General features: G+C 37.4%; 1 protein-coding gene across 20 annotated transcripts in view; it reads right to left on the reverse strand.

Annotated features, from left to right (window-relative positions):
* Positions 1–23,527, reverse strand: part of PDE8A (phosphodiesterase 8A) — a 139,603-nt gene that overhangs the window by 26,482 nt on the left and 89,594 nt on the right. For 17 of the 20 annotated variants that reach the window (XM_084532131.1, XM_084532126.1, XM_084532130.1 and 14 more), the window contains 15 exons: positions 22,876–22,932; positions 20,205–20,395; positions 19,193–19,249; positions 16,760–16,817; positions 15,181–15,269; positions 14,873–14,951; positions 13,184–13,321; positions 7,974–8,062; positions 6,693–6,744; positions 6,550–6,592; positions 5,455–5,532; positions 4,165–4,235; positions 3,354–3,518; positions 455–503; positions 76–211 (listed from right to left, as the gene is read on the reverse strand). In XM_084532131.1, coding sequence (XP_084388257.1) covers positions 76–211; positions 455–503; positions 3,354–3,518; positions 4,165–4,235; positions 5,455–5,532; positions 6,550–6,592; positions 6,693–6,744; positions 7,974–8,062; positions 13,184–13,321; positions 14,873–14,951; positions 15,181–15,269; positions 16,760–16,817; positions 19,193–19,249; positions 20,205–20,395; positions 22,876–22,932 — 1,352 coding nt within the window. The remainder of the gene's footprint in view (positions 1–75; positions 212–454; positions 504–3,353; positions 3,519–4,164; positions 4,236–5,454; positions 5,533–6,549; positions 6,593–6,692; positions 6,745–7,973; positions 8,063–13,183; positions 13,322–14,872; positions 14,952–15,180; positions 15,270–16,759; positions 16,818–19,192; positions 19,250–20,204; positions 20,396–22,875; positions 22,933–23,527) is intronic. The other 3 variants (XM_084532132.1, XM_084532123.1, XM_084532125.1) reach the window with 1 other exon arrangement.

The raw sequence follows: 23,527 nt of genomic DNA on the forward strand, positions 1-23,527 counted from the left end.
TGAAGAGCTGATTACAGGATGACATTTAAGTCAATTTTCAGCAACTTGAATTTATGAGCCCTTGAGTTTACTGACCTTTTATGGGTGGCAGCCTCAAGTTCAAAAATATCAAAATCCCAGTGTTCTTCATTTTCCATTGCCTGTGTTATCCGTGGGGGTATGTCATTGAGGGAGATTGGAGAGATCAAACTGCCAGCGACCTGATGAGTTTCTGTTGAAGAATATATTTGCAGATCACTATTAATAACCTCAAGATACACTACTATTCCTTACATACTTTCTTTTCCGTACAAATGCCAAGCAGGTCTCATTTCTGTATAGCTCAGTAATGTGCAGAAAAATGTTTATAAATAAAGTAAAAACAATGTTCATAAAAAGAACAACTGATCACTCTGCATATTTCTTAAAATTTTTAATATGCTAACGTCTAATGAAGTGCCAAATTAAGACTTACGTTTTGCTGACAGTATGTATTCATTCCCTGATAATCTTCGCAAACCATCCTGTTCAATGAAAGTTGAGAATTAAATGCAGGGTATTGTAAAAGAGGTCTATACAATGATGACAACAAATAGCACAATAACATTAGAGAACCCTGATTACAACATATCATAGTCATCAAAGCTGCCTCTGCTATATCTGTGTGCCCTGTTAACATTTGCTTGTTTTACATACAGCTCATTATGGATGAGAAACTGCAAGAGGTGGGATACAATATGAACTTTGATAGGTGCAAACTTGAGTACCTCAGGTGTAGATAGAAGTCTGGAATTACAGCTTCACATCCACTCTTGTTTGGACAACACAGACACCAGGTCTGGGTGTATGCCACAAACCAGACACCATATGTCTGTATACTTCCCTTCAACAAGCAAAGGTGGGTGGTGGGAGGGCACAGATGGAGACATGGTTCTGCTCTCCTCCCCTGGTATTGACAGATCAAGTCACCTCAGCAGCATAAGAATCTTGTGATTTGTTGCTGGGATTACAGAGCAACAAATTACTCTGGGCTTCCCTTCTATCAAAGAACGTGTGCTTGTGTATTCTCCAGCTCAGTGCCTCCTAGGTGTAATTCTGGCATGATGCCTAATGTGAAAACTCAGCCAAAGGATTAAAACTAACTGAATGATCCATTTAATATTTACCTTTCTGCTCATAATTCTAAATGCTGTGGCCCAAATTCTGCCTCCTCTTTTGATGTATACAGACTGTTAGTTACCACACATCAATGTTTACATCAATGTCATGATGTAAAAAAAATGGTTATAAAAAAAATCAGTCTTTCTGAATGTACCTCCCTATGCTATGTACCCAAAGCATAGCTGAGGTAAATGTGGATGCTGTATCTGAACATGCAATTCCTGCACGTACAGGAACTGTTACAACTCATTTTTATTTTTCAAATTTGGAAGCAAATTAGTCTGAAGTTCTGCGATATAAAGGAAAGGGAGTACTACCACTCTAATTGGCTCAGTGACTCTTCAATAGCACTGCTATGAAACAAGGATTTGGTACACCAGATGCTGTGAATCCTTTAGAATCAAAGATTATTTTTTTAGGAGTTGAAATAGTAGGTGTAATTGTATCTGGAAAATCCATCTTTGAACTCCAAATGCCCTTCCCATCATGAATTCTGTGTAAGAGTTCAAATCCAATAACCTACTGCTTGTTCCCTACAACTCAGATATAGCTTCTGAACATGACATGGAATAATAAGATTCTGGTCCCCTTTGCTGGAAAAAATATTTCTCCCAGATCATTTTAAAACTCAGCATACACCATATACCCTGAAATGGGTTTTCTCAGCTTTTCTATTGCTCCATAAAATAGCCTTTGTTTTATATTCAGGAAGGATTTTGTATTTTGTAATTTTGTTACCTGCATGTTCTGGGACCATAGACTGAATTACAAGCAGGACGAGGGGGAATGGGCTTAAGTTGAGCCAGGGGAGTTTTAGGTTAGATGTTAGGAAGAACTTCTTTACAGAAAGGGTTGTGAGGCATTGGAACAGGCTGCCCAGGGAAGTGGTGGAGTCACCATCCCTGGAAGTCTTCAAAAGACGCTTAGATGTAGAGCTTAGGGATATGGTTTAGTGGAGGGCTGTTAGCGTTAGGTTGGAGGTTGGACTCGATGACCTTGAGGTCTCTTCCAACCTAGAAAATTCTGTGTGATTCTGTGAAATGTATGTAAAGAACACACCATCTACAAAAAGGAGTACCCAGCTAAGTTTATGGACTGCATCGTCAACAGGAGAAAAGATTCACTTTGAGACTCTAATGCATTGCCATTCCAACAATATTTTTATGGTTAATGTAAAGATATATTTTGTTTCCTGTGCTAGTAAATTCAACCCTGTAGGAAACATTCTGATCCTCTGGAATTCTTGAAGTCTCACATATGTTTCTCCTCATTAGACATTTGCTGTGTTATTGTACAAGGCAACAATATATTTAAACTCTTTCAAGACTTTAATGGATACTGCAAAGTTGTCTTGAGCATGAAATTGTAATAGCCCAGAGACATCTCTGAAAAGCTCACATTTTGTGAGCCTTTTGCACCCAACACACTGTCTTCTTTTTTTTCCTGAGGTAGCCTTTTATATGCAATCTACAGACTAATGGGAACACATATCCTGGAGGCACAGGTAACATTCAACCAAGTTCATCTAGTTATCATCAGGAGGGCCACACTCCAGACTCTGAAGGTTTGAGTTCAATTCTTTGCTTTGCTTCATGCCCTTTGTTCAATTTTGGGTACAACGCTTCTTTTTCTAATATCCCTGTTCCTTTTTAGATAACGTAGTAATATATGCTGCCTCCTCCAGTCCTTTTTTTTTGCCTTATTTATTTAAATTATGAGTTCTGTGGAGCATCATTTTGTTTTCATGTGAACGTTCATGTTCTTAGCTCAAAGCACTGATCTTTCTGAGTCTCTAAATATTCGAATATAATCTAAGAAATAGCAACTCAAAAGTATTTTCCATTCTTCTGTAAACCCATACTTCTTATTTATATACTTTTTATACAGTCCATTCTAATCCTAATTAATAAATATACATGTCTAGCTGTCTTTCCTTCTTCCTCTCCCATCTATGTATTTCTAAAACAATACACATTGGAAAAAAGTGTTTTACTTCCCACTTCTAGTGAAACTTATGCTTGAAAGGGACTGGTCAATTTTATTCTAGAGCTACATTAATAAAAGGGGTGGGGAGAAAACACAAAAAGAAGTGAGCAGTTTTTCATGAAAATTTGGCATTTTTAGGCAAAGCATCTGCCAGATAATAACGATCAGGTAACCAGGAACATCAGGCAGCAGAACATCAATAGCCGTTTGTAGCAGTATATACTTACTGTCATCAACCCTCCAACGAGGTCGCTTGTATGTGGATCCTCATCTTTTGTTCCCAGTTGTGGAGAGTACAATTCAGTGGTTCTTAATATCTCCAAAACTCGGTCTAAAGCTTCTGCAACTGGCATTGGACTGCTTTCTTGTGCAGCATTGATGATGTTTATTACCTAGTTTAACATCAGACATGATTTGAATTTAAAAGTAATTTAAGAAAGAACCAACACTCTCATCAATTATTACGAAAAACTCACAGCAATTAAATCAGATCTAAAACTTTAATCCACATGTGGGGAATAAAAGTGAAAGGGATGTTAACAAAACACTGACATTTACGATTACCTTTAGGAACAAGATAACAGCCTTAAAGACAACAGCCTTATTAATACTTTCCTGTTCAAGGCACAGCCCCCAAATGACTCTGAATGGATTCAGTGTAACCTTCTTCCATTTGCCTCTGCCACTTTATAGAAGAGGTGATTTTTGACAAATCCTTGAATGGTTTCAGAAGGCAGTTTATAATGCGTAAGTAAGAAGGAGGAACTCCAGTCTCCTCCTCCACAAAGGCAAGAATCCTTCAAAAGGATCATGCTGTGGCTGGCCACAGGGAGGGCACTCTGCTACACAGCCTTGGGAGGACTCAGTTCAAAGCATCTGTTTCTTGGAGCTCCATCAGTGGTCTGGTAGAAGGGGGGAAGAAGTTGCACTGGAGACCAACACTGCCTTGCTCCTCAGTCTAGATGCTTTGTTGGAGCCTTGGGCCATGGTATTCCAGTACAGCACAACTGCCAGTAGCCAGCAACAGTTGCACATTACCTTGGTAATAGGTGCTTCAATAGTCATGGAATGTATCCTGGCCATAGAAGAGTGCCTCCTTTGTGAGCTGCCTGCATGGGAAACAAAGCAGAATTAGTATCCTGAATCCAGTGACATGGCAGGACAGGAGGTTTCAGCCAAGAAATCTAGATTCGTTTTCTAAACTGCTTACCCTGCTGTGCCCTTCACAAGTGATCTACTGTAGAATGCATACACATGCTTGTTATGCTCGGGACACACAGGTGCAAAAAGATGCCTGCTGAACCATTGCTATCCAGATTAGAGATAAGTAGCTGTAACAGCCTGGCAAAATCATTGCTTTGTTTTTGTATTTGAACTGATTAAAATATTTAAGGAAATACTGAGTTAAAAGACTATACGGATGTGTGTGTGCGTAAACTGGCAGGCACATGTAGGTAACAATTGCATTTAGGTTATTATAAGATACAAATACTTTTTCTGACTGGTTCTACATGACAAGTCATAATGAGTCAGCTACCATGCTGAGGTAAATCAGTGAAGCTCTTATGAAGTGAAGAAAGCTATGCCAAATTAAAATAGCAGAAGTCCTGGCCCCTCATTTATTAAAAATTAAAAAAAAAAAAAGAAAAAGAAAAAGTTTTATTTCAGTTAGCAACTCTGATTTTGTAGAGAAAAGGCCCAAAAGGGAATTTTCTATATAATTATGTTGTGTTCCTATAAAATACAGACAGATCTCTGTTACTTCGTACTGAACACCTATTTAGAAAAAGAATCAATGCTATTCTTGTCATACTGGGGCATGATAGTATACTCATTGCCACAGACCTCCTCCCATGTTTCACTAGTGCATGCTCCCTAGACTGTAATGATCCGTGCTTTAGCAGAGCCATGCAAGTATCAGGAAAAGTTTTCAATATGTGATTCATCTATCAAGGTCGGGGTGCTATGATGAAATACAGTACAAAACAGTGACAAGAAAACAAAACTCATAAGAAAATTTACATCATATATTTATCGAGAGAAGAGGTAAGAAATGCAGTAATTTGTTAGGTTTAGAGTCTGCGATTTGTAGTTGAAAGTACTGCTATTGAATCTCCTAAGGTCTTCCATGCAGGATGATAGATGATAGCCTTCCATTCTTCAGTGGTTCAAGAAAATGGGGCTGTTGTTCACAGGCGAATGCCTTGCTGTTTTTTTAGTATATGTATATACACATATATACTTATCTGTATTTGTATGTGTATGCGTGCATGCACATAAAAAATTGAATATATGTAGAAATAAAAAAAATCTGCTTGTTTAACATACCATCACTCCCTCTTGATGTTGTAGATCTGACATCTAGTGATCCTTTCCTCCTGTCTTTGTGTCTGGAAGTCTGAATATCTGTTGAGAAAATTATATGAGGACATAAGCTCTGCCTAAGATGTATGATAAAGGAACCGAAACTCAGAGAAAGCCTCACAGCAGCTGAGTGATATTTAGCAGAATGCTCCAACAGATGAGGGACAATGAAAACTCATTTTTAAACTCTTGCCCAATTACATTGTCATTGTCCCAGTCATGCATTCTGACAAAACATGACAATATGTTTTTGCAGAATGGATCTACCAGAGGGAAAAGTTCCTCTCTTGACACAATGTAAATGTACTTGTGAATACAACTTATGCAACACACCCGACGAGTTCACTCAAGTGATAACTGCCAAAAGAATTGTTGTCCCAAAGTACAATACACACTAGTAAACTAGGCAATGCATTCCAGATCCCTGACAGACTCCAACAGATACAACCTGTCCTACCAAACACTACAATTAAGAAGTACTCATGGCACAGATGCCAAAGATGTCTTAACTGCAGTGTTGATACGTGGGATGAGGGTGAACAGTAGTGGTGGTGATACTCATTTCCTTCCCCATGGAAATACTCCACAGGACAGTTAAAAGCAATGCAAGCAGACATACAGCAAGCTATAGACCAGCTGTAGCAACATGCTGACTAGACAGCAACCTCGGTATCTTTAATTTTGCCACAGAGATCCACTACCCACAACTGAAACATGACACCAAATCCAGCAATACCACAACACCAACCCGGCCCCTCTTGTATTTTTGAGTTGCTTTATATCATTTCTGGGTTTATAGCATTTTGGGTTTGTTTTATAGCATTTCTAAGACAAATGTGGCAGGTAGAGAGAGTTTCTATTTATTTTGCTGCCTTTTGAGATGGATTCCCAGTTTATTGCTAGCTAAATAGTACTGTTCAGACTGTCCTTAGCTAAATAGTACTGCCCAGACTTGGACTACCCTGTGCAGCTGTGGTTTTCAGTCATATACTAGCAACTGGCTTCTTTCTTTTCCCAGGTACATTTTCCACTTATTATGACAGAAGAGATGTGTCATACCTGTCTGAGATTCAGCCTGAACACGTTCACATGTCTTCTCCGCCTACAAATCAGTATGAGAAATCCAGTTAGTCAGAACTTTTCCATTATTTTGTAGTATTTAGGGCTCAAACTAAAGCAAGCGTATCACCATTTTCACTTACCTTATTGTTGTCATTGCACAGTCTACTAATTGACACATAGTGTCTAATCTTTCTGCAGGCAAAAAACAGCGTGTTAATTCCCATCCAAACCTCAGCTCTAATTCAGTGCTGATACACAAAATGGGCAATAGCAACAAATTAATGTAAGACAAATCCTGTTCTGGCAGGAAGGCTAGGTAGGGAATGGAAAAAAGACCAAAACAGTTCTGCTGCAGGTGACAGGGAATACAAAATGGAAACATCCTTTGCAAAGATTGTTCCTTCCTCTTTCTCCATGCCCCCCCTACCTTCTTTTGGGCAACTGTAGGATGCTTCAGGTATGATATAACTGAAAAAATATGCAACACTGCAGTCCAACAACTGAAGCTTTCTATAGGATTTAGGGACAGGGCAATCAATCTGAAAACTAAATCTTTGATTAGCAGGAAACTTTCTAAGCCAGTTTCAAATGAGCTTAGATTTCTCCTTAAGTAACAATGTACACAGAATATATTAGTTTTACAAGTTTGGCATAATAAGCTGGAAATATCTTCATGCTATTGATGTAGACTAGAGAACATGAATTACTTCCAAGGGATGAAATCAACCTAAAACACTTTTTTTTTTTTTTTTTCTTTTAAAGGAAGTAACTGCATGAAGAAGCTGCATTTGGCCTCTCCTTCACATTGACACAACTTCCTAAAGAAGTGTCTCAGCCAAGTCTGGAGATAATGCACAGTGCTTTTAATTAATGTCTGTGTTGCCTTAAAGGGATTTTTATACTGCTACTGCATGTGATTTGATACACTTTCTTTTCCAATATCATACAGATGTACTCATCACAAACGTACCAACAACTAACATATACCTGCATGCTCCAAAATGCTTTACCTGGGGACCAAGACATGCTTGAATTTGGACCAGGATCAAAGCACCCAGTAACCTCATCACAGAAAGACACCTGACAACGGCCATGAGTACGTGAGGGACATGCTACAGGTGAACAGTAGAACAGGATGTAGGTTCTGGTGCTCCCCACACAATACACAGAAAGAGTCACAAGTGAGCACATCTGGATCTCTGGCTCCTTTCTAGGGAGAATTGGGAGAATTTCACATTTCTTGTACACAACATGGAAAGGTGATTTTAACCCAAGGAATTAAATACAGAGGTCTGACGCTCCCTTCTTTGCATAAGTTTCCTTTATACTGGGATAGATAATCCAACACCTGCTGACAGTAGCTGAATTCTGAACTGAACCTTGATTCACACCTAAATTATGGCTTTAGCATTCATACTTACCCTCCCTGTCCGACAACAGGTAATATCTTCACATTTTGCTGTATGCTATCTCCGTTTTTCTTTTTCGCATAGTACATTCCTTGCCATTCCTGAAAAAGGAATTCAAGCAAAAGGAAGTTCAAGATGCAATCATCAAACCAAATATGTTCTTCTACATATTCTCCTTCATTTGGCAACTTGGAGAAGTGAGATAACACAGGAAGAGAAGCTATAGCTTCATACCTTTTTTCACTGAAAACTGTTTTAAAGTACAAAACCTAAGGGTTCACCCACAAAGGTAAAGAATATATCAGAGAAATATATCACAGAAGACTGATGGTCTAGCAGAGAAGTCACATCACTCGTTAACATGAGATATATCTATAACTTAGAGTGCTTTGGTATCCTAATGTGTTTACTTTCCACACTGTCTGTTCAGTCTCAAACCACATCAGAGATTTATCCTGTGGTGTTTTTTTTCTTTTTTTAAGCAAAAGAGAGCTTAGAACAGCTACTGGATTCTGCCTTCCACCTGCTGACCTCCCCTCTAAAAGCTCTTTGGTCTCAGGATAACACTGAAGTAGACAATTTTTGCAGTATCAGATTGTCACTGACAGTATCATTGTTTTGTTTTGTGTTTTTTTTGGGGGGGGGATAAAACTCATAAATGGAAAAAGAAAAAAAAAGTGGAAAGGAATTTTTCATTTTGCTGTAAGAAGTCATTTTTTTTCCTCTGGAAATGAGACATTTCTTTCTAGTGCAGAATGTACATTTTTCAAAATCCACATATTTTCTTTTAAACGAGGCTCAGAAAATGACCCTTCTCCCTTGTTCAAGGCATGCTTTTAAGTGAAATATTGTTAAAACAATCACTTCTGTTATTTGAAGATTATAAAGCCAGAAGGCACCATCACGGTCCACCACCCAGCCCTAAATGAGCCGCCGGCAGCAAAGCCCACACCGTGCTGTGAAGCAGCAGAGCTTCCATGCCCACACACAGGTGGAGCTGAAGGCAGCTCCAACAAACCCTTCTCCTCCTTACCTCTGTCATTCCCTTAAAATGCCCTCAAGACATCACACTGCTGCTTCTCAAACTGTGCTACAAATGCCACAGCAAAGATATGCAATCCAGCACTGACAGACCTCCCCAGGCCTCCCCTCACATGTGGTGCCCAGACAAGAATTGCCCCCTCACAGGGCTATTTAGGACATTTCAGGGAAAACAAGTTTGGGAAGCCTGGGTCTCCTCTGCTCATTTCTGGCAACAAACACAGCAACCTGAAACCTTCCAGCTGTGCCAGTCTCTTGTAACCTGGCCATTGACAAGGCTTACAGTCTTCCCTATGCATTTCCATCCCTTGAGTAGCTGCTGTTGTTGTGTGTTGTGTTTTTTTTTTTAAAGCTGCAGATTTTGATCTGGGCATCTACTAAATACCAAATGATTAATAATTAATGAATCCCGTAATGCATATTCACTTAATGCAAACTGCCCATGCCAGTTGCTGTCCCTCAGTTGAGCTCAACAGGCTTTAGTTCAGATCTTACCAATGTATGTGAAAATACCTTAATGAGGCACCCAATACATACTTATTTACGCTGGACTGACAGATCTCACAATCGAGCAGGCCAGAGCCCAGGTACAGAGAGAGGAGTTTTGCATCTATGCTAATTGAGCCAACAAATAAAGACTCCTGCCTGCAGAGAGCTGCATGATGACAGGCTGTGCAGAAGAAAATATGAAAGGCTTTTCCAAGGAGCTGTCAGAGAAAAGCACTGTGAATAACAAATTAGGAAGCAGACATAATATCTTCTCCTGTGAGCTGCATGAGGAATACAAACGAAGATAAATCAAACATCACAAAATTCCACGCTCTCATAATTACAAGTATGCATATCAATAGATTCTTGACAACCAGGATGAGGCAGAGATGAACGATTGATCTCTAACCCAGGTAATAAAGCCAGAATATGCACAAAGGGGTGAAGTCATAAGGGACAGATTGGATAATTCTCGCACTGGAAGTGCATGCTTTTCAAAATAGGTTCGAGTTATTCACCAATGTGCTCTTCATAGTCAACAGATAGATTTTTCAACTTGTGAATGTCTAAAACCTGTGAAACTGTGGCAGGGAATGTGAGAGGGAAAAGGTCAGCAGAATTCCAAAAAATAGGAGGCCCAAGCCAAGCTCCTGCTGGTATGTAAAGTTCTCACAGGGTTGTTACTTAAACATATTTTAAGAACACCATGTGCTCTCACAGAGCCTCTGTCAGCAATCCAACAGAGAGGAGCTGCTTCACAAGACGTGCTGTCAGTCAAGTCATTTTATGGCTATGGTACTGCCACACAAATACAGTCATCAGTCATTTCTGCACAGCCTGTCAGGCTAGGCTCAAATGCAAAGTAAAAACCATACATAGTAAGAAAACAACAGTTTCACCCTTTATACAGTACTCTAAAAATCAATGCTGTGATTTAAGATTTCATTCAGAAGGCCCTCATACGCATCTATCCACCAAAATAATTCATTCATGCATAACAAGTAATTCCCTAATTCAGCTTTCCATTTCAGTTTGGGGTTTCTCACACTAGACAGCAATGTTCAGCAAGCTCCTTGTCGAAAACAGAACAAACTAAATTAAACACAAGGTGTCATAAAACCAATTGCACAGAGCATAACTCTGAGTTAGGAAGGAATTGCCACAGACCTTTTTCACAGAGCTTGACGACTCCCCCACTCCTCCTGTAAAGACAGCTATCTTGCACATCATTCCCAAGGAGTGAGAGGAATTGCATGCCATGTCTGATTTACTGACAGCTATCTACCTCACTTTAGAAAAAGTGAAACTGAGTTAAAGAACTTTGTGTCAAACTGCAGAGATCAGAGGAAGCGAGAACTCTAGTCAGAAACAGACCTGCACATTTCATCTTAATGGATGTATTTTGAATCATAAAAGGATGAAAAAGAACAACTTGTTTTTTAACTCAAGTATGGATATGTGAAAATGCCTTTCAATAACATTGGCTTCTTGCAAATTATAGCCACTTATAGTAACTAAAAATGAACTTCCACTTTTTTTTTTTTTTTTTTTTTTTTCCTCACTAAGGGAAACAACATCCTGACCCACAAATCCCTATGTATTGTGCAATTAGCAATTTTTGTGCATAATGTCTCTCAGCTCTTGTTTGGATACACTGAACTTGCTCACAGCATGATGTTTGTCAGCACAAGAAGGGAAATGCTGCAAGAGTTCATCTTCCAAATTCCACGTAAAGACTAAATGTAGATTTTCTACAGCTTAGTTTTTCTAAAGATCAGCACATCTTACTTTCTATTATTTATGTTACAGTACCACGTTTACTCAAAAACGAGCAAAAAAAAGTTGAGAGGAGAATATCACAGGAGACAGCTGGCTTTATTAGTATGCTGTGACCTATGGTAACCAATATATAGTTTATTGTAACCAGAAGCAGACTTAAATTTAGGATATAAAGTAATCACAAGCCTGAAAACAACACACAGACCAAATCAGAGCAATCCAGACAAAATTTAGGCATTGCTGAAAATGCTGTAACACCTTGTCACAAATCATTTCAAACTAAAGCACCTTCAAAGGACTGCAGTATTTCGAAAGTTGTTCCGCCCAGTCAAGCTCTACTTCCAAGTACTTCCTGTAATAATTTCATTTGTAATACATTTTTCTATTAATATGTAGATGTGAGGCTACATAAATTGCATACTACAAAACGTTCCAAAGGGAAATACAAAAACATGCAAACAGAACATATCCACTTAAAACAGTTTAAGCTGTTCCAGACAGACAGGTTTTAATAAGTAGTATTTCATTAGCCATCACAGTTGGAAGTCCTAGAGTCAAGAGTGAAATATGTTGCAAGGAAAGAGATAGACCAGGGTTAGATTTCTATCATTCATAGAATGAAATATGTTTCCATTATTTAAGACATTTTTATCAGCACACTAAAATATTAAGAATTTAATCACTTTGTATCTTGAGAATTGATGTTGTGGTTTTAAAGCCTGACATATCTAATGTGTTTGAATTATAACTTAATAATATATACTCCCTCATTACATCAGTTTTGTATTACAAGCATTTACTGAAATAATTCTGGTCAGGCAAGACAGGTACAAAGTACCAAAATCCAAGCTACTGTCTATTGCTTGGATTTCTCCCAAAAGACCAATACACACAGAAATGAGTTACACATTCTTGTTGAGATGTACATGCAATCTGCATCCAGAGCACAGGTTTTGATAACGAATGCTTGCGTTAAGTACACAGTATGACGCATCACAACTTTGCATTGGTGCTTTTGCATCACTGCCTGGATACACAAGTGCCATGATTCATTTTAGCATCTCCCTGCGCTGTGTCAATAGCAAGGTGCTTCCCAGCACCCAGTCAGCATGACCCAATTAGTTATCCTGACTCAGGTCTGAGCGTGGACCATGATGCATCTACAAACATACCGGTTCCCCAATCTTTCTGTTACCTCCACGGTCTCTACAGAAGACATGTTCAATGACACCAGAAGCATTTAGAGCTCATTGTCAAAACAGATGAAAGCTCCTAGATGCTCCTCACACTGTCACAACAGTCCCAAGGGAACATTGTGGAGCTACCAGGCAAATTGCGAAGCCACTCTCTAGAGACCTCCCTTGAAGCCAGCTGCACTTTCTCATGTACTTTCTTGGTGCAACAAACATATCTAATGGAAATCCATTAGACAGCTCCCATGTACATAAGTAGATAAAATTTTTTAAAGTATTGGCAGTCGACACCACCTATCATTATCAAGTGATATTGAAAATGTCTTTTCTGATATTTTCACATTCTGAAGTTGCAGATCAGCTTCCACATTTCATGTTAAAAAACCTAGACATGATTCTTTTCTCATTTGCATCTTTCTGGATAACATGTGGTTTTAGCCCAATTTTCTTTGGTATGCCTACATCTTTTGCTATATACAGCATAAATTATAAACAAACACAGCAAGTCAATAATTTTCATAAAACATGTAGCTCTTCCAAACAATTAAAGAAAAAGAAGCCCTTATAAATGAGCATTTTTCACTTCCTTGTCTTGCTTGAGTAATCAAGCTGCAAATGCTATATTGGGCTATGAAGATGCAGGTTATGTCATGTGTCATCCCTGGACAACAGTAACTTTTACAAATAGCAAGCGAGAAGCAACACAATGTTATTACTCACCTTTCCTATCTTTATGCAGGAATTAATAGTATCTAGGAAATCAGCTTTTTTTTCATTTATAGGCACTTCTGTTAATTCCTTTCCTATTAATTCACCTATTTGATAGCCCATCACTGTTTCAAATGCAGGATTGACGTACTGTGAAATAAAAACAAACCAACATTCAACAGAATACTTAAAACACAATAGAATCCCTTTTTGTCTATTTGCTAAACTTAGGTGTCGCTTTCCTAGCCTGAAATAAATCTCGGTATGCATTGTTCCTGAAAGATATATCTAAATTATTTTTATTTGTGGAGAAAAACATGAATGTCCATACTAGAACAGTCATGCAGAGTGTGTGCATGTGAGCAGAGGGAAAATATGGAACCAGCTGAGTGTTACAGACCCATTGTTTTGACAGACAACATAAAACCCTGAAAAATTAGCTTTTTCTGTTCTCAAACCTAAAAAACTCAAACCTACCTCAGAGTTCCTAAAATTCACAAATTAGATGTTGGGATACCATAGAAACATTAAACTTATCCATTGACGAATTCTTTGCCTTCTTGTGTGCAAGAGCCAACCACCATCACTCCTCTGTCCAGGCAAAGCTCAGCCAAACTGACTGGAAGAAGTGCAGTCTGAGAAAGCAACTTTCTCTCTCAGTTGAATGCCGCATTTCACTGTAGCTTTCTGGCCCTTGTTCAATAAAACTAAGAACTGGTATCTATATAGCCCACACCTTCATGACTCTCACTAGCTGAGCTGCAGACACGGGTCCCGTAATAACAGGATCTGAACACCTCACAATGTTCAATGTTTTGATGTGACAGATATGGAAAGGGTGCTACTGGATGCCCTCTGCTCCTAGCATTTCTCCTCTAGCCTATTATGGAAGAAAGCCCTGCCTGCTGGAGCTCCAGGACTCTTGTACATGTCAGTTCTTTTATATTCTATTCTGTGACAAAATTTGGTCTGAAAAAGCATATTTCCAAACAACTTAAGGATATGTTCTGTTCTCTTTGTAAAAGGGATGTAGAAAACACATCCTGCAGTGAAATTGCCATTGTCGAGATTTGGGTCAAGACGGTACAATTTATATGCACACTGTAACTCCCAGGGGCTTGGACTCAAGCTTTTTGCTACTAATAAAACCACTCCTCACAGCTGTCATAGTGGAACTAACTCCCTTATAAAGATGATGTTTCTCAGGACTGCAGACCTAAGCACAAACTCTTCCATTTTTAAGCAATGATTACATTCAAAAACAGTTGGCCCAAGAATCCTGACTCAACAAACAGCATCAGATCTATAAAAATAAATAAATAAATAAAACAAAACTTGTTTTCTACCTTTACTTAAATAGTTAAACAATTTGGTCTGCTTTTCAAAAGCATCAGATTAACATACAATATTTTGGGGGAAAGAATGTATGCAAGTTAGCAGCTGCATTCATTCATGATATATAAAAAAAAAACTCTTATTTTTTCAGAAACAACCGTCCCTTAAAATTTACTTCATTTATGCAAGATATTTTAAATGGAGAAAATTGTATTCCACAGCTAAACTCACTCCAACCTGATTAGAACCATTAAGTTAGGTTGGATTCTTGCACGATAAAAAAGAATAAATAGAAACGTGAATGAAATGAAATACTGTCAGCCCGCAGAGCAATTTTCTGTACTTATAAAAATAACTGGAACAAACCTGTATTACATGGTCTTCACTTGTGATCTCAATGGCTTCTTGACTTTTCTCTAATGCTGTGAATAATGAATTACAAGCCCTAGAGACAAAAAAATGACATCTTATTAGCTTTAATCCTCATAATTCTTACTGCATATGCTAATAAACTATTATAATTCCATACTAAATAAAGTTGTACTTTAAGGATTAACATATTTTCTTTAGCTAACTGACATTCTATAATTATCTACAGTTCAGTAAAATGAATGCTCTTGTAAGCATATGGCTGAACTGGAAATTTTTGTTGATGATGTTTTTGGTAAAATTACCTTAGTTTGAATTGTGCCCGCACCTCTCCAAATTCCAGCTGAATTAACTCATTGTAACAGGCCATTATATTGGAATTTTCTACATATCTCTGCAAATAAAATGTTAGAAATATTTCATTAGTCACATTTCTGTACTCAAGGGTATGAGGCTCTGTTTTCTTTTGCTTGATAGAGGATTAAAAAGGTGTAGAGATATGCCAAAAAATGAACATGTTGTAATGTAAGCAACTTTATAAGATTATTTTCTGGAACTAGTAAAATTTTTCAGGTTACTGCATTTTGAAAAGGTGACAGAACCTCACAGCAATGAGGTTCTGCCAAGCTGTTTATTCTGTGTAATTGTCAGCAGGATCAAAATATAAGATAATATACTTTTAATTAATTTATAAGATTTCATGTTATTTATTTAAAACAACAATCAAAAATAACATTGTGTCTCTGGTCAACAAAATTTAAGATTATTATGAGCTTCAAATTACTAATATTCCAAAATACTGTATAAATATAGGAAAGCAAAACTTCCCCAAAATGTACCTGCTACTGGATATGATTATTCATTTGGGGCCCCATACAGCAATGACCCTAGTACCTTTTCTCTGATGCTTTTTTGAAACTTCTTGTTTTTACCACGTAGAAGCCTGAGTGTTAAATCTTTGCTCATGATAAACTGACATAGACATTGATTTGGGGAATGGGAGAGTGGAGACTACCAAAGATAAGCCAGCACATCAATGCTAATAAACAAAACTTTGTGCTTTTCCATTAGACCAATCTCCAAGGCTCTGATCTATAAATAATTCAGAACCTGCGTTGGATTACTTCTGTGCCCACTGGAATGATTTTGTGCATACAAGTACAGTTGTTTTCAAGCTTTAGCACTTCCTGTATTAGGAAGTTTTTGCTACAAATAAGTAAATGGGTCCAGATGGACTGTGATGGGACAGGAAAAGATCCAGTGAGCATGCAACCAAAACACTCTGAATTACAGTGGTAAATCCTGCATATTTTTGTTCCATTGTCAGCATAATGCAATAAGGAATCCACTTAACTGACACACTAATAAGCACCTTTCCTGCTTAATTGGAATAGTTGCCAAGGAACAGATTCAATGTAGTACTTTTCAGGTGCCTCCAAACAATAGATAATAGCACTTGACAGTGTCTGAAGCCTGTTTACAGATGTGAATTGGCATTTGATAGAAGAGATTTCCCACAGCACATTCTGTTGTTCACTGCAAGCTGCTCTTTGGTCCTGCTAGAGTAATTAGTCATTTTTGCCGATGTCATACATTAAAGCAGAGCATTGTATACTTGTTTTGAAATAAGTGTATACTGAAGAAATGTTTTGGTAACACTTCTGGTATTCCTAAGAATGTCCACCTACCTTGTCAGCATTATTCTATCTCTACCAATGTACAGTAGTTCAGAATTGGAAAATATGTAAGAATGAGAAGCATGAATAAGATTTACAAGTTGGATTACTGACACAAACAGTCATTGACAGCCACACTTCAGCATAGTTTCTTCCATGACAGTTCTGGAATGTCAGAGCTATCTAGTGGATTATAAAATATACATACCCTTGTGAAGCCAGCAGAGATCAGGGGCAATATTGATGACTCTTCACGATCAGCATGCCTTTTAAAGAAGGATGATGAAGTCAGAGATCATTCTTGTAATCAATTGAAACCCCAATTTGACAAGGCATTGACATACCTGTACACTAAATGTCATATTAAAGGCTAGTACAGCTAGATTCTTTCATGTCATTACAAATATATATTTTTTTTTTGTTTAGTACAAACTTATGTCTTTGGCACAGATAGGCCAACATGTTATTTTCCTATTTTTTCCTATTTGTAAGTAACGAGCTTCTTGCATCACAAAAAGTAATTTGCTAGACTGTTGGATTCTTTGTAGTTTATGCTGTCCCTAGTGAAAGATACACCTGAATGTTTACATGGCCAAAGTTTTAAGAAATCACTTGTTATTTGTATATACCAAATATTAGGTGGACAACTCAAGATGCCTGAATGAGGATAGATTTTCTACTGTTAATTACCCAACACCTGCTAGTAGGTTACTTCATGATGACATACTCCTAAAATGAGATACCTGAATCATTCTGGAAAACTTGGCTATAGTAACTGTTAAAAGATGCTCAAACATATGTGAATGTATGAATGGAATCTGGAAGGAAGGTCATTATGCTAAATTTCTGTAAATGAGCAGATGGAAGCTGGTCAAGTTTAGCAGATGGCACAATAGCTTTTATTTATGTTTAAAATTTTGGATCTTATGGCACCTCGTTTTTGTTTTCCATGCACTTGTTTCCTGTGCATGGTGCCTAGTGAATGATGCCTAGTGAAGCACAGAAAAATTATCTCCATTCCTCATGCCAGCTATCTGGTAACTTTGCCTCCCAAAAGTACAGAGAAAGAGAGCAGGCATATTGCAGGGAGAAAGAAAAAAAAAAAAAGACACAACACCAACAACTGAACTGCAGGAAACTGAAGGAAGATAATCCTCAGAGAGAAGCCCTTCCATATGCTATTGACTAGATGTCAGCCTTTTCACAAATATGCTTCTTGCAGAATGGAAGAAAACGTGTGAAAGTTCTCACTCTGTGAAATCCTAAATGGCAACTACAGACAGCATGTGTTTAGCACACAGGAACTTGAAACAATCAACTTGGTCGCAGTGAAAGGCAAACTTACTTCCGAAGTTTCCACTAGACAGGGATATCAGACACATCTGAAAAGTTTGAGAACTGAAGCTTATGAGATCTTGTCACTGCAGGGATCTATTATCTTGTCCCAACACACAATACAAAAATTTTCAAAAGACTAAATGAATTGCAGAGAAAAAAAAACTATTGAGCAACTCCCTAACTGTGAGTGAACAAGCCCACCTTCCAATCTAGCTTTCTAGCTCTTTTTAAAAGGATTTGCTGGCCCACAGAACCACAGGTGTCTTTCTCTCTGATGTACATGAAGAAGCTCTTGAGTTCCTTTGCTATTTCTCTCCTGCTCCTTTTCTTCTCTTTTCTTCTGTACTACTTTGATGACAGGCAATTCTGAATGCAGAAGCATCAGTTTTCATAGTCAAAAGGCTTTCTCATATAAAAACAATGATGATTATATTCACAATTGAGTCCCTTGAAATGTTTAACTAGGGTCTTTTGTTCCCTAGAAATGGTGGTGGAAAACAGCATTAACAGAAAATTTCAACACCTCAGAATTGGATTTTGGAATAAAAGTTTTCTGAGAAATGGACAGTCTCAAAATTGTATTTGGAGGAAATTATCTAAAATTCATTTCAAGTTAAATATATTTTATTTCTGCTACTTCTACATTTGTAGTCTAAATAAACCCCACACTTAACGATATATAAGCAGTGTGTTCAAGAGGGAGGAGGAGGAAAAAAGCATATGCACTTCTTTATTGCAATGTCTTAGCAGCCTATTTTATTTGCAGAATTTTCATGGTCAGATGCTACTTGTCTCTGCTCAAATTGTTCTGTACAATTTTTTTTGTTAACTCAACAGATCTTCTGTTTGTACTGTGATTAATCAGATTGAAGGACAGATCAAGAGAGGTTCAAAGTGCTATTCTTACTAATATCAAAACACAGATCTATGAGACAGTTCCACAGTTCTGCACATGGTGTTGCAGAGGTTGTTTGAATCATGCTCCTAAAACCTCCAGTTTTAAGGAGAGGAAAAAACAAACACCAAAACCAAGTGACACCTCTTTAGTAAAAACGAGAAATCAAAAATCCTGTCCCAATCCTTTGGCCAACAATGGTGAAAACTCTATATGATATAATTACATTGATATAATTACATTATCATTAGCAAAGTAAGAGGTTCTAATTCAGTTTTCAGTTTTAATTCTGAGTTTAATTCTATTTCAGTTTTAATTAATTTTTTTTTTTTTACTGTAGCATTTACATTTACAATGGTAAGATTCAGATGTTATTGATCAGATTTATAAGTAAAGATGAGCATTTACCTTCGTACTACACCAATAATAACTGTATTTTCTGAGGGTTTAGTCGTTCTGATAGACCTTTAAATAAAAAGCAAGATCATTTAACATTTTTTAAAGTTCACATTTCAGAAACCATGACTGTACAGAACCATCCTACAGTACTTTACTTAAAATATCTCACTAATTTAAGGATTATTTCACTTTACTCTGGGACAGAATGGTAAAAATGTAACAAGGCAAACAGTGCTGCTATATAGTCCATGACTGACAAAGATCTTACCTAATTACTTTATTTCAGCAAGGACAAAAGCCTTTGTCCCAGTGCCCTGAACCTACCACACTCACCCACGGTACATAATGTGACCCCATCACCCACACCCCACAAACAGTTATTTAGTCTAGACACATTCCCAAGGGGTATTTCACTGGAAAGTCATTGAAACAAGGCACCACTGCCTGTCAAACCTCTGTGGAGACACAGAAAGAAGCAAATCCTTTCCCCCTTTTTTTCATACTTTACAGCAGTTTGTGAAAGTATTTTTGGAGTCAGTGTGCAACTTTCCTCCTCAAAACAGATTTTCAGATGCTGTAGGTATGGAAACATGCACACAAAACATTGCCTACTTGCATCTGGAATTACTCAACAGCAAGTGACATTTCAAAAAATTCAGAATGCTAATGAAGTGAATGTATTCATTAAATTGCCTGTGGTGGCACGTGACCTTTGCAGTTAATTTGACGTGTGAACATGGAACCAGGTATTGGAAAAAAACACTTCATAATGGCAACAAATTCACATGCTGTGGCTCCATGCCAGATCAAGCTTCAGATGTCCTACCAAACAACTAAAAATGCTGCACCCATCATAATTACAGCATTGAGGTAACATTAATTGATGCTGTACATGAATATTTGTCCAAAACCAGCAACATTTCACAGATTTTACAAAAGCAAAAAACAAACAAACAAAAAAACACTTTAATGATTTGTTCACTATATAGCTATACGTTAATTAGACTGAAATGGAGCTTACCTGCATAATGCTTCTGCATCGAAGTATCTGGAATGTCTATGGTCAATAATGATAATTTCATGGTGTTTATCGAGAAAACATTCTAGCGCAGATTCAGGTGTCCTGGCAATATTACATCGAAATCCAGCTTTCTCACAAGCCCAACAGAACCCGTTACTCTGGTTATCTTCTTTGGCAAACACTAAAAGTACCTGGTTCAAAGACAGATAGTGAATCACTACAAACAAATCTTATATATGCAGTATTCTGTGACTTTTGTCTGTTCTTAACATGTTTTTTAAAGCTACTTTCAAGGCTTAATTCATTGTTTTTAACACAATTGCTTCCTACAGACTATTGTTTTTTATAATTGTCTGTATACAGAGTTTTTTCAAGTGGATAAAATATTCTGCCAAGCCATCTGTATCCATATGGGATGAAGTGGCACTCTCTTCATTAGCTACTGAGAGAGCTTAGGCAATCAGTTGAGACAAGATGCCTGTGTTTCAGACAACGTACACAAAATAACAGTGAGTCTATATGTTTCTTCAGTGAAATTTCTACCACACATCCCTTTCATTACTTTTTTTTCTTGCCAGGATCATACTCCAGCAAAACACTTGGATTACTCACCAGAGCATGCTTCACCTCATGTGAATTAATATTTAATAGTGCTTCAGTGGTATGATGAAAACTGTGCTTTCCTTTTCATCTCAATCTAGTTTCCCAAAATACCGGAAGCAGCCCACTCTGTGGGGCTTCTGGGAACTACAGACAGGCTGGTCAAGATGAACTCACACTGGATGGAAATACCTCTGAATATGAAGTACAACCCCATGCAACTCCTATACAAAGCTTACCATGGGATTTATATCACCCAAGAAGATTACCATGGCTGAAATCCAGAAATGGAAGACGAGATCTATGATCTGCTGTATCATAACCTGTTGTGTAATTGCCAGTAACATTACTCTCTCTGAGTCCCTTTAAAATCAACACAATGCCCACACAATTCAAAGTACGAGAAGGCCCAACTCCTTCTGAGATGTGTTTCAAATTCTAAGATGGAATACACTACAAAAGATAAACATGAAGTCTACTAATGAAGACTCCCACTGATGTGATTGTGCTTTGCATCATGGTAATATTTTATAGAGGAAAATTTATTTTGTCTGAAAGAATACAGACTGGCAAAAAAAAAAAAAAAGAAAGAAAAAAAAGATCTATGTTAATGCTGCTTTTGTGGATGACTCAGTATATGCAGCCTTTTGGGAAAAATGGATAAACCAAACCAACATTTCGCCTACTGTCTCAGGACACAAATCTTTCAGTAATTTAATCAAATTGCACTTAAATATATGCTTTGGTTAGACAATAATTTGGTGCATGTGCAACGCATACCACATCCCACTACCACTTATCTTCTGGGTGATTTTAGGAATTCCAGCACTGGTTACACTTTGGACCAGGTTGGTGGAATGTCTGCCAGTAAATCTTAACGTTTCCATGTAGTGCATATTTTTGTAAGAATGAAGGACTTAGTACTCATTTACTTCAGATTCCTTTTATAGCAACCTACTTTGTTAACCTGTTTGCAAAAACATGTCATAGTTTGGGCTATATTTAGTTAAGTTAATTTATAACACGCTTAGGATTGGAAGAATGGTTTTCAGCAATAGCACAGAGCAGTCAGCAGATCTTATTTGTATAGCCTGCTTGAAAAAATGTGGTGTTGTCTAACCTTTCTTTCCCTCATACCTGGTCAGCTGTATTACAAGGTTTAACCAGAAGAATTAGAGAGTGGCCCATGACTGGACAGAAATCATACAGCCATTAATAACGATAAAGAAAGCAGAAATATTCAGTGAATGCTTCTGATTTATATGTGGGAAAAAGTTGAATTAGGCTGTCCTAATATTTGACATTAGGTGGTAATAGTGTCTATTCCCACAATAGGTCAGGAGGATTTTGAACTGCACCCCAAGACAGACATTTTCAAATCAGCCGATCCAGATTAATTTCACCCAGGAGATTTGTCGTTACTGATTGAAGAACATTTTGGATTATTAATACTTCAGTATGCCTTGGGACACAGGAGAATTTTCAGAGGATGTTCAAAGGAGTCATGTATCTGCAAACCTCCTACCCATCCCAAACTAAATAAGGGGAGAACTGGCATACGACCTATATTAATAAAGAGATAAAAGGAGTATGAAGTAATGCCAGTCAACAGCAAAAAAATAAAAATAAAAAAAAATAAAAATAATAAAAAAAATATGCTTTGCCAAGCTCGCTTTGTATCTGTTGTGATGATATTGCAAGTTTGGTTAACACTGGTAATAAACCTCAGCAGGTCATTTAGTATTGTTCTGATGAGATTTTGATTAAGAAATGACTACCAATAAAATACAAAACATGGAACATCCTAAATTGATTCCAAGCTAATTGATAGCAGAAAGAGCTGTAGATAGCTCTATTTTTATTATTTAAGACATGTTTGGAGAAAAGAATTAGGCAGGACTTTTAGTATGCCTCATAGAATGTTGTGATAAAAATCTGTTGGGTACACATGTATCACTTGATAAAAATGCTGTGAAGATCTCCACACCCAAAAAGCTCCAGTCACATGTTTTTTTAAGTTAACTCATGTGTATCTTAGAAATTAAGATTTCAGTTTCAACTGTTGTATTACCTGAAGTTGATCTTGATGAAGTCTCATAGGACCAAACTGCACATCTGTTACTGGTGCCTAGAAAAAATAAAAGGGAATCTTATTAACACATATGTACCTGTTACAGAAGACATTTTTTATTTACCACTGTCACACAGATATATTGCTGTCATTATGTGGCTACTTCTTCTTGACTGTCTTGTTCTGCTTTTGTAAATTTATATGCTGAGCTGTGTTAACACGGTTACAAATCAACAAACTACTCCCCAAGTCATTTTTAATTGTTATTTTAAACATAGTAATTGATTAGTCATGTAAGTTTTGTAGACAGATTATATTTTTTATCATCTGTATGACACCAGCTGTTCTGCAAAATACAGAAGTGTTTTAAAAACTGCCTTTAAAAAAAAAAGTGTTAAAAAGCATCAAATATACAGGAGAAAAGCAGAAAAACATTAGTCTTAGAATTTCACATGTAACAGGTGCCCAAAAGTGATACAAAACAACATAAATTTAATTTCTCCACAGGTGCTGTGCTGCATTCCCTCCATCCTGCCCAGCCCACCCAGGGAAGGTGTCAGGATGCAGGTATTTGTACTTGATGTTGATGCATTCAACGTGCCTTTGAAAAACCCTGTAAAAGTGCTGTTGCAGTATGCCCTGCTTTCTGCAC

The sequence above is a fragment of the Aythya ferina genome, assembly GCF_964211825.1.
Source record: "Aythya ferina genome assembly, chromosome: 11".
NCBI classification, from domain to species: domain Eukaryota; kingdom Metazoa; phylum Chordata; class Aves; order Anseriformes; family Anatidae; genus Aythya; species Aythya ferina.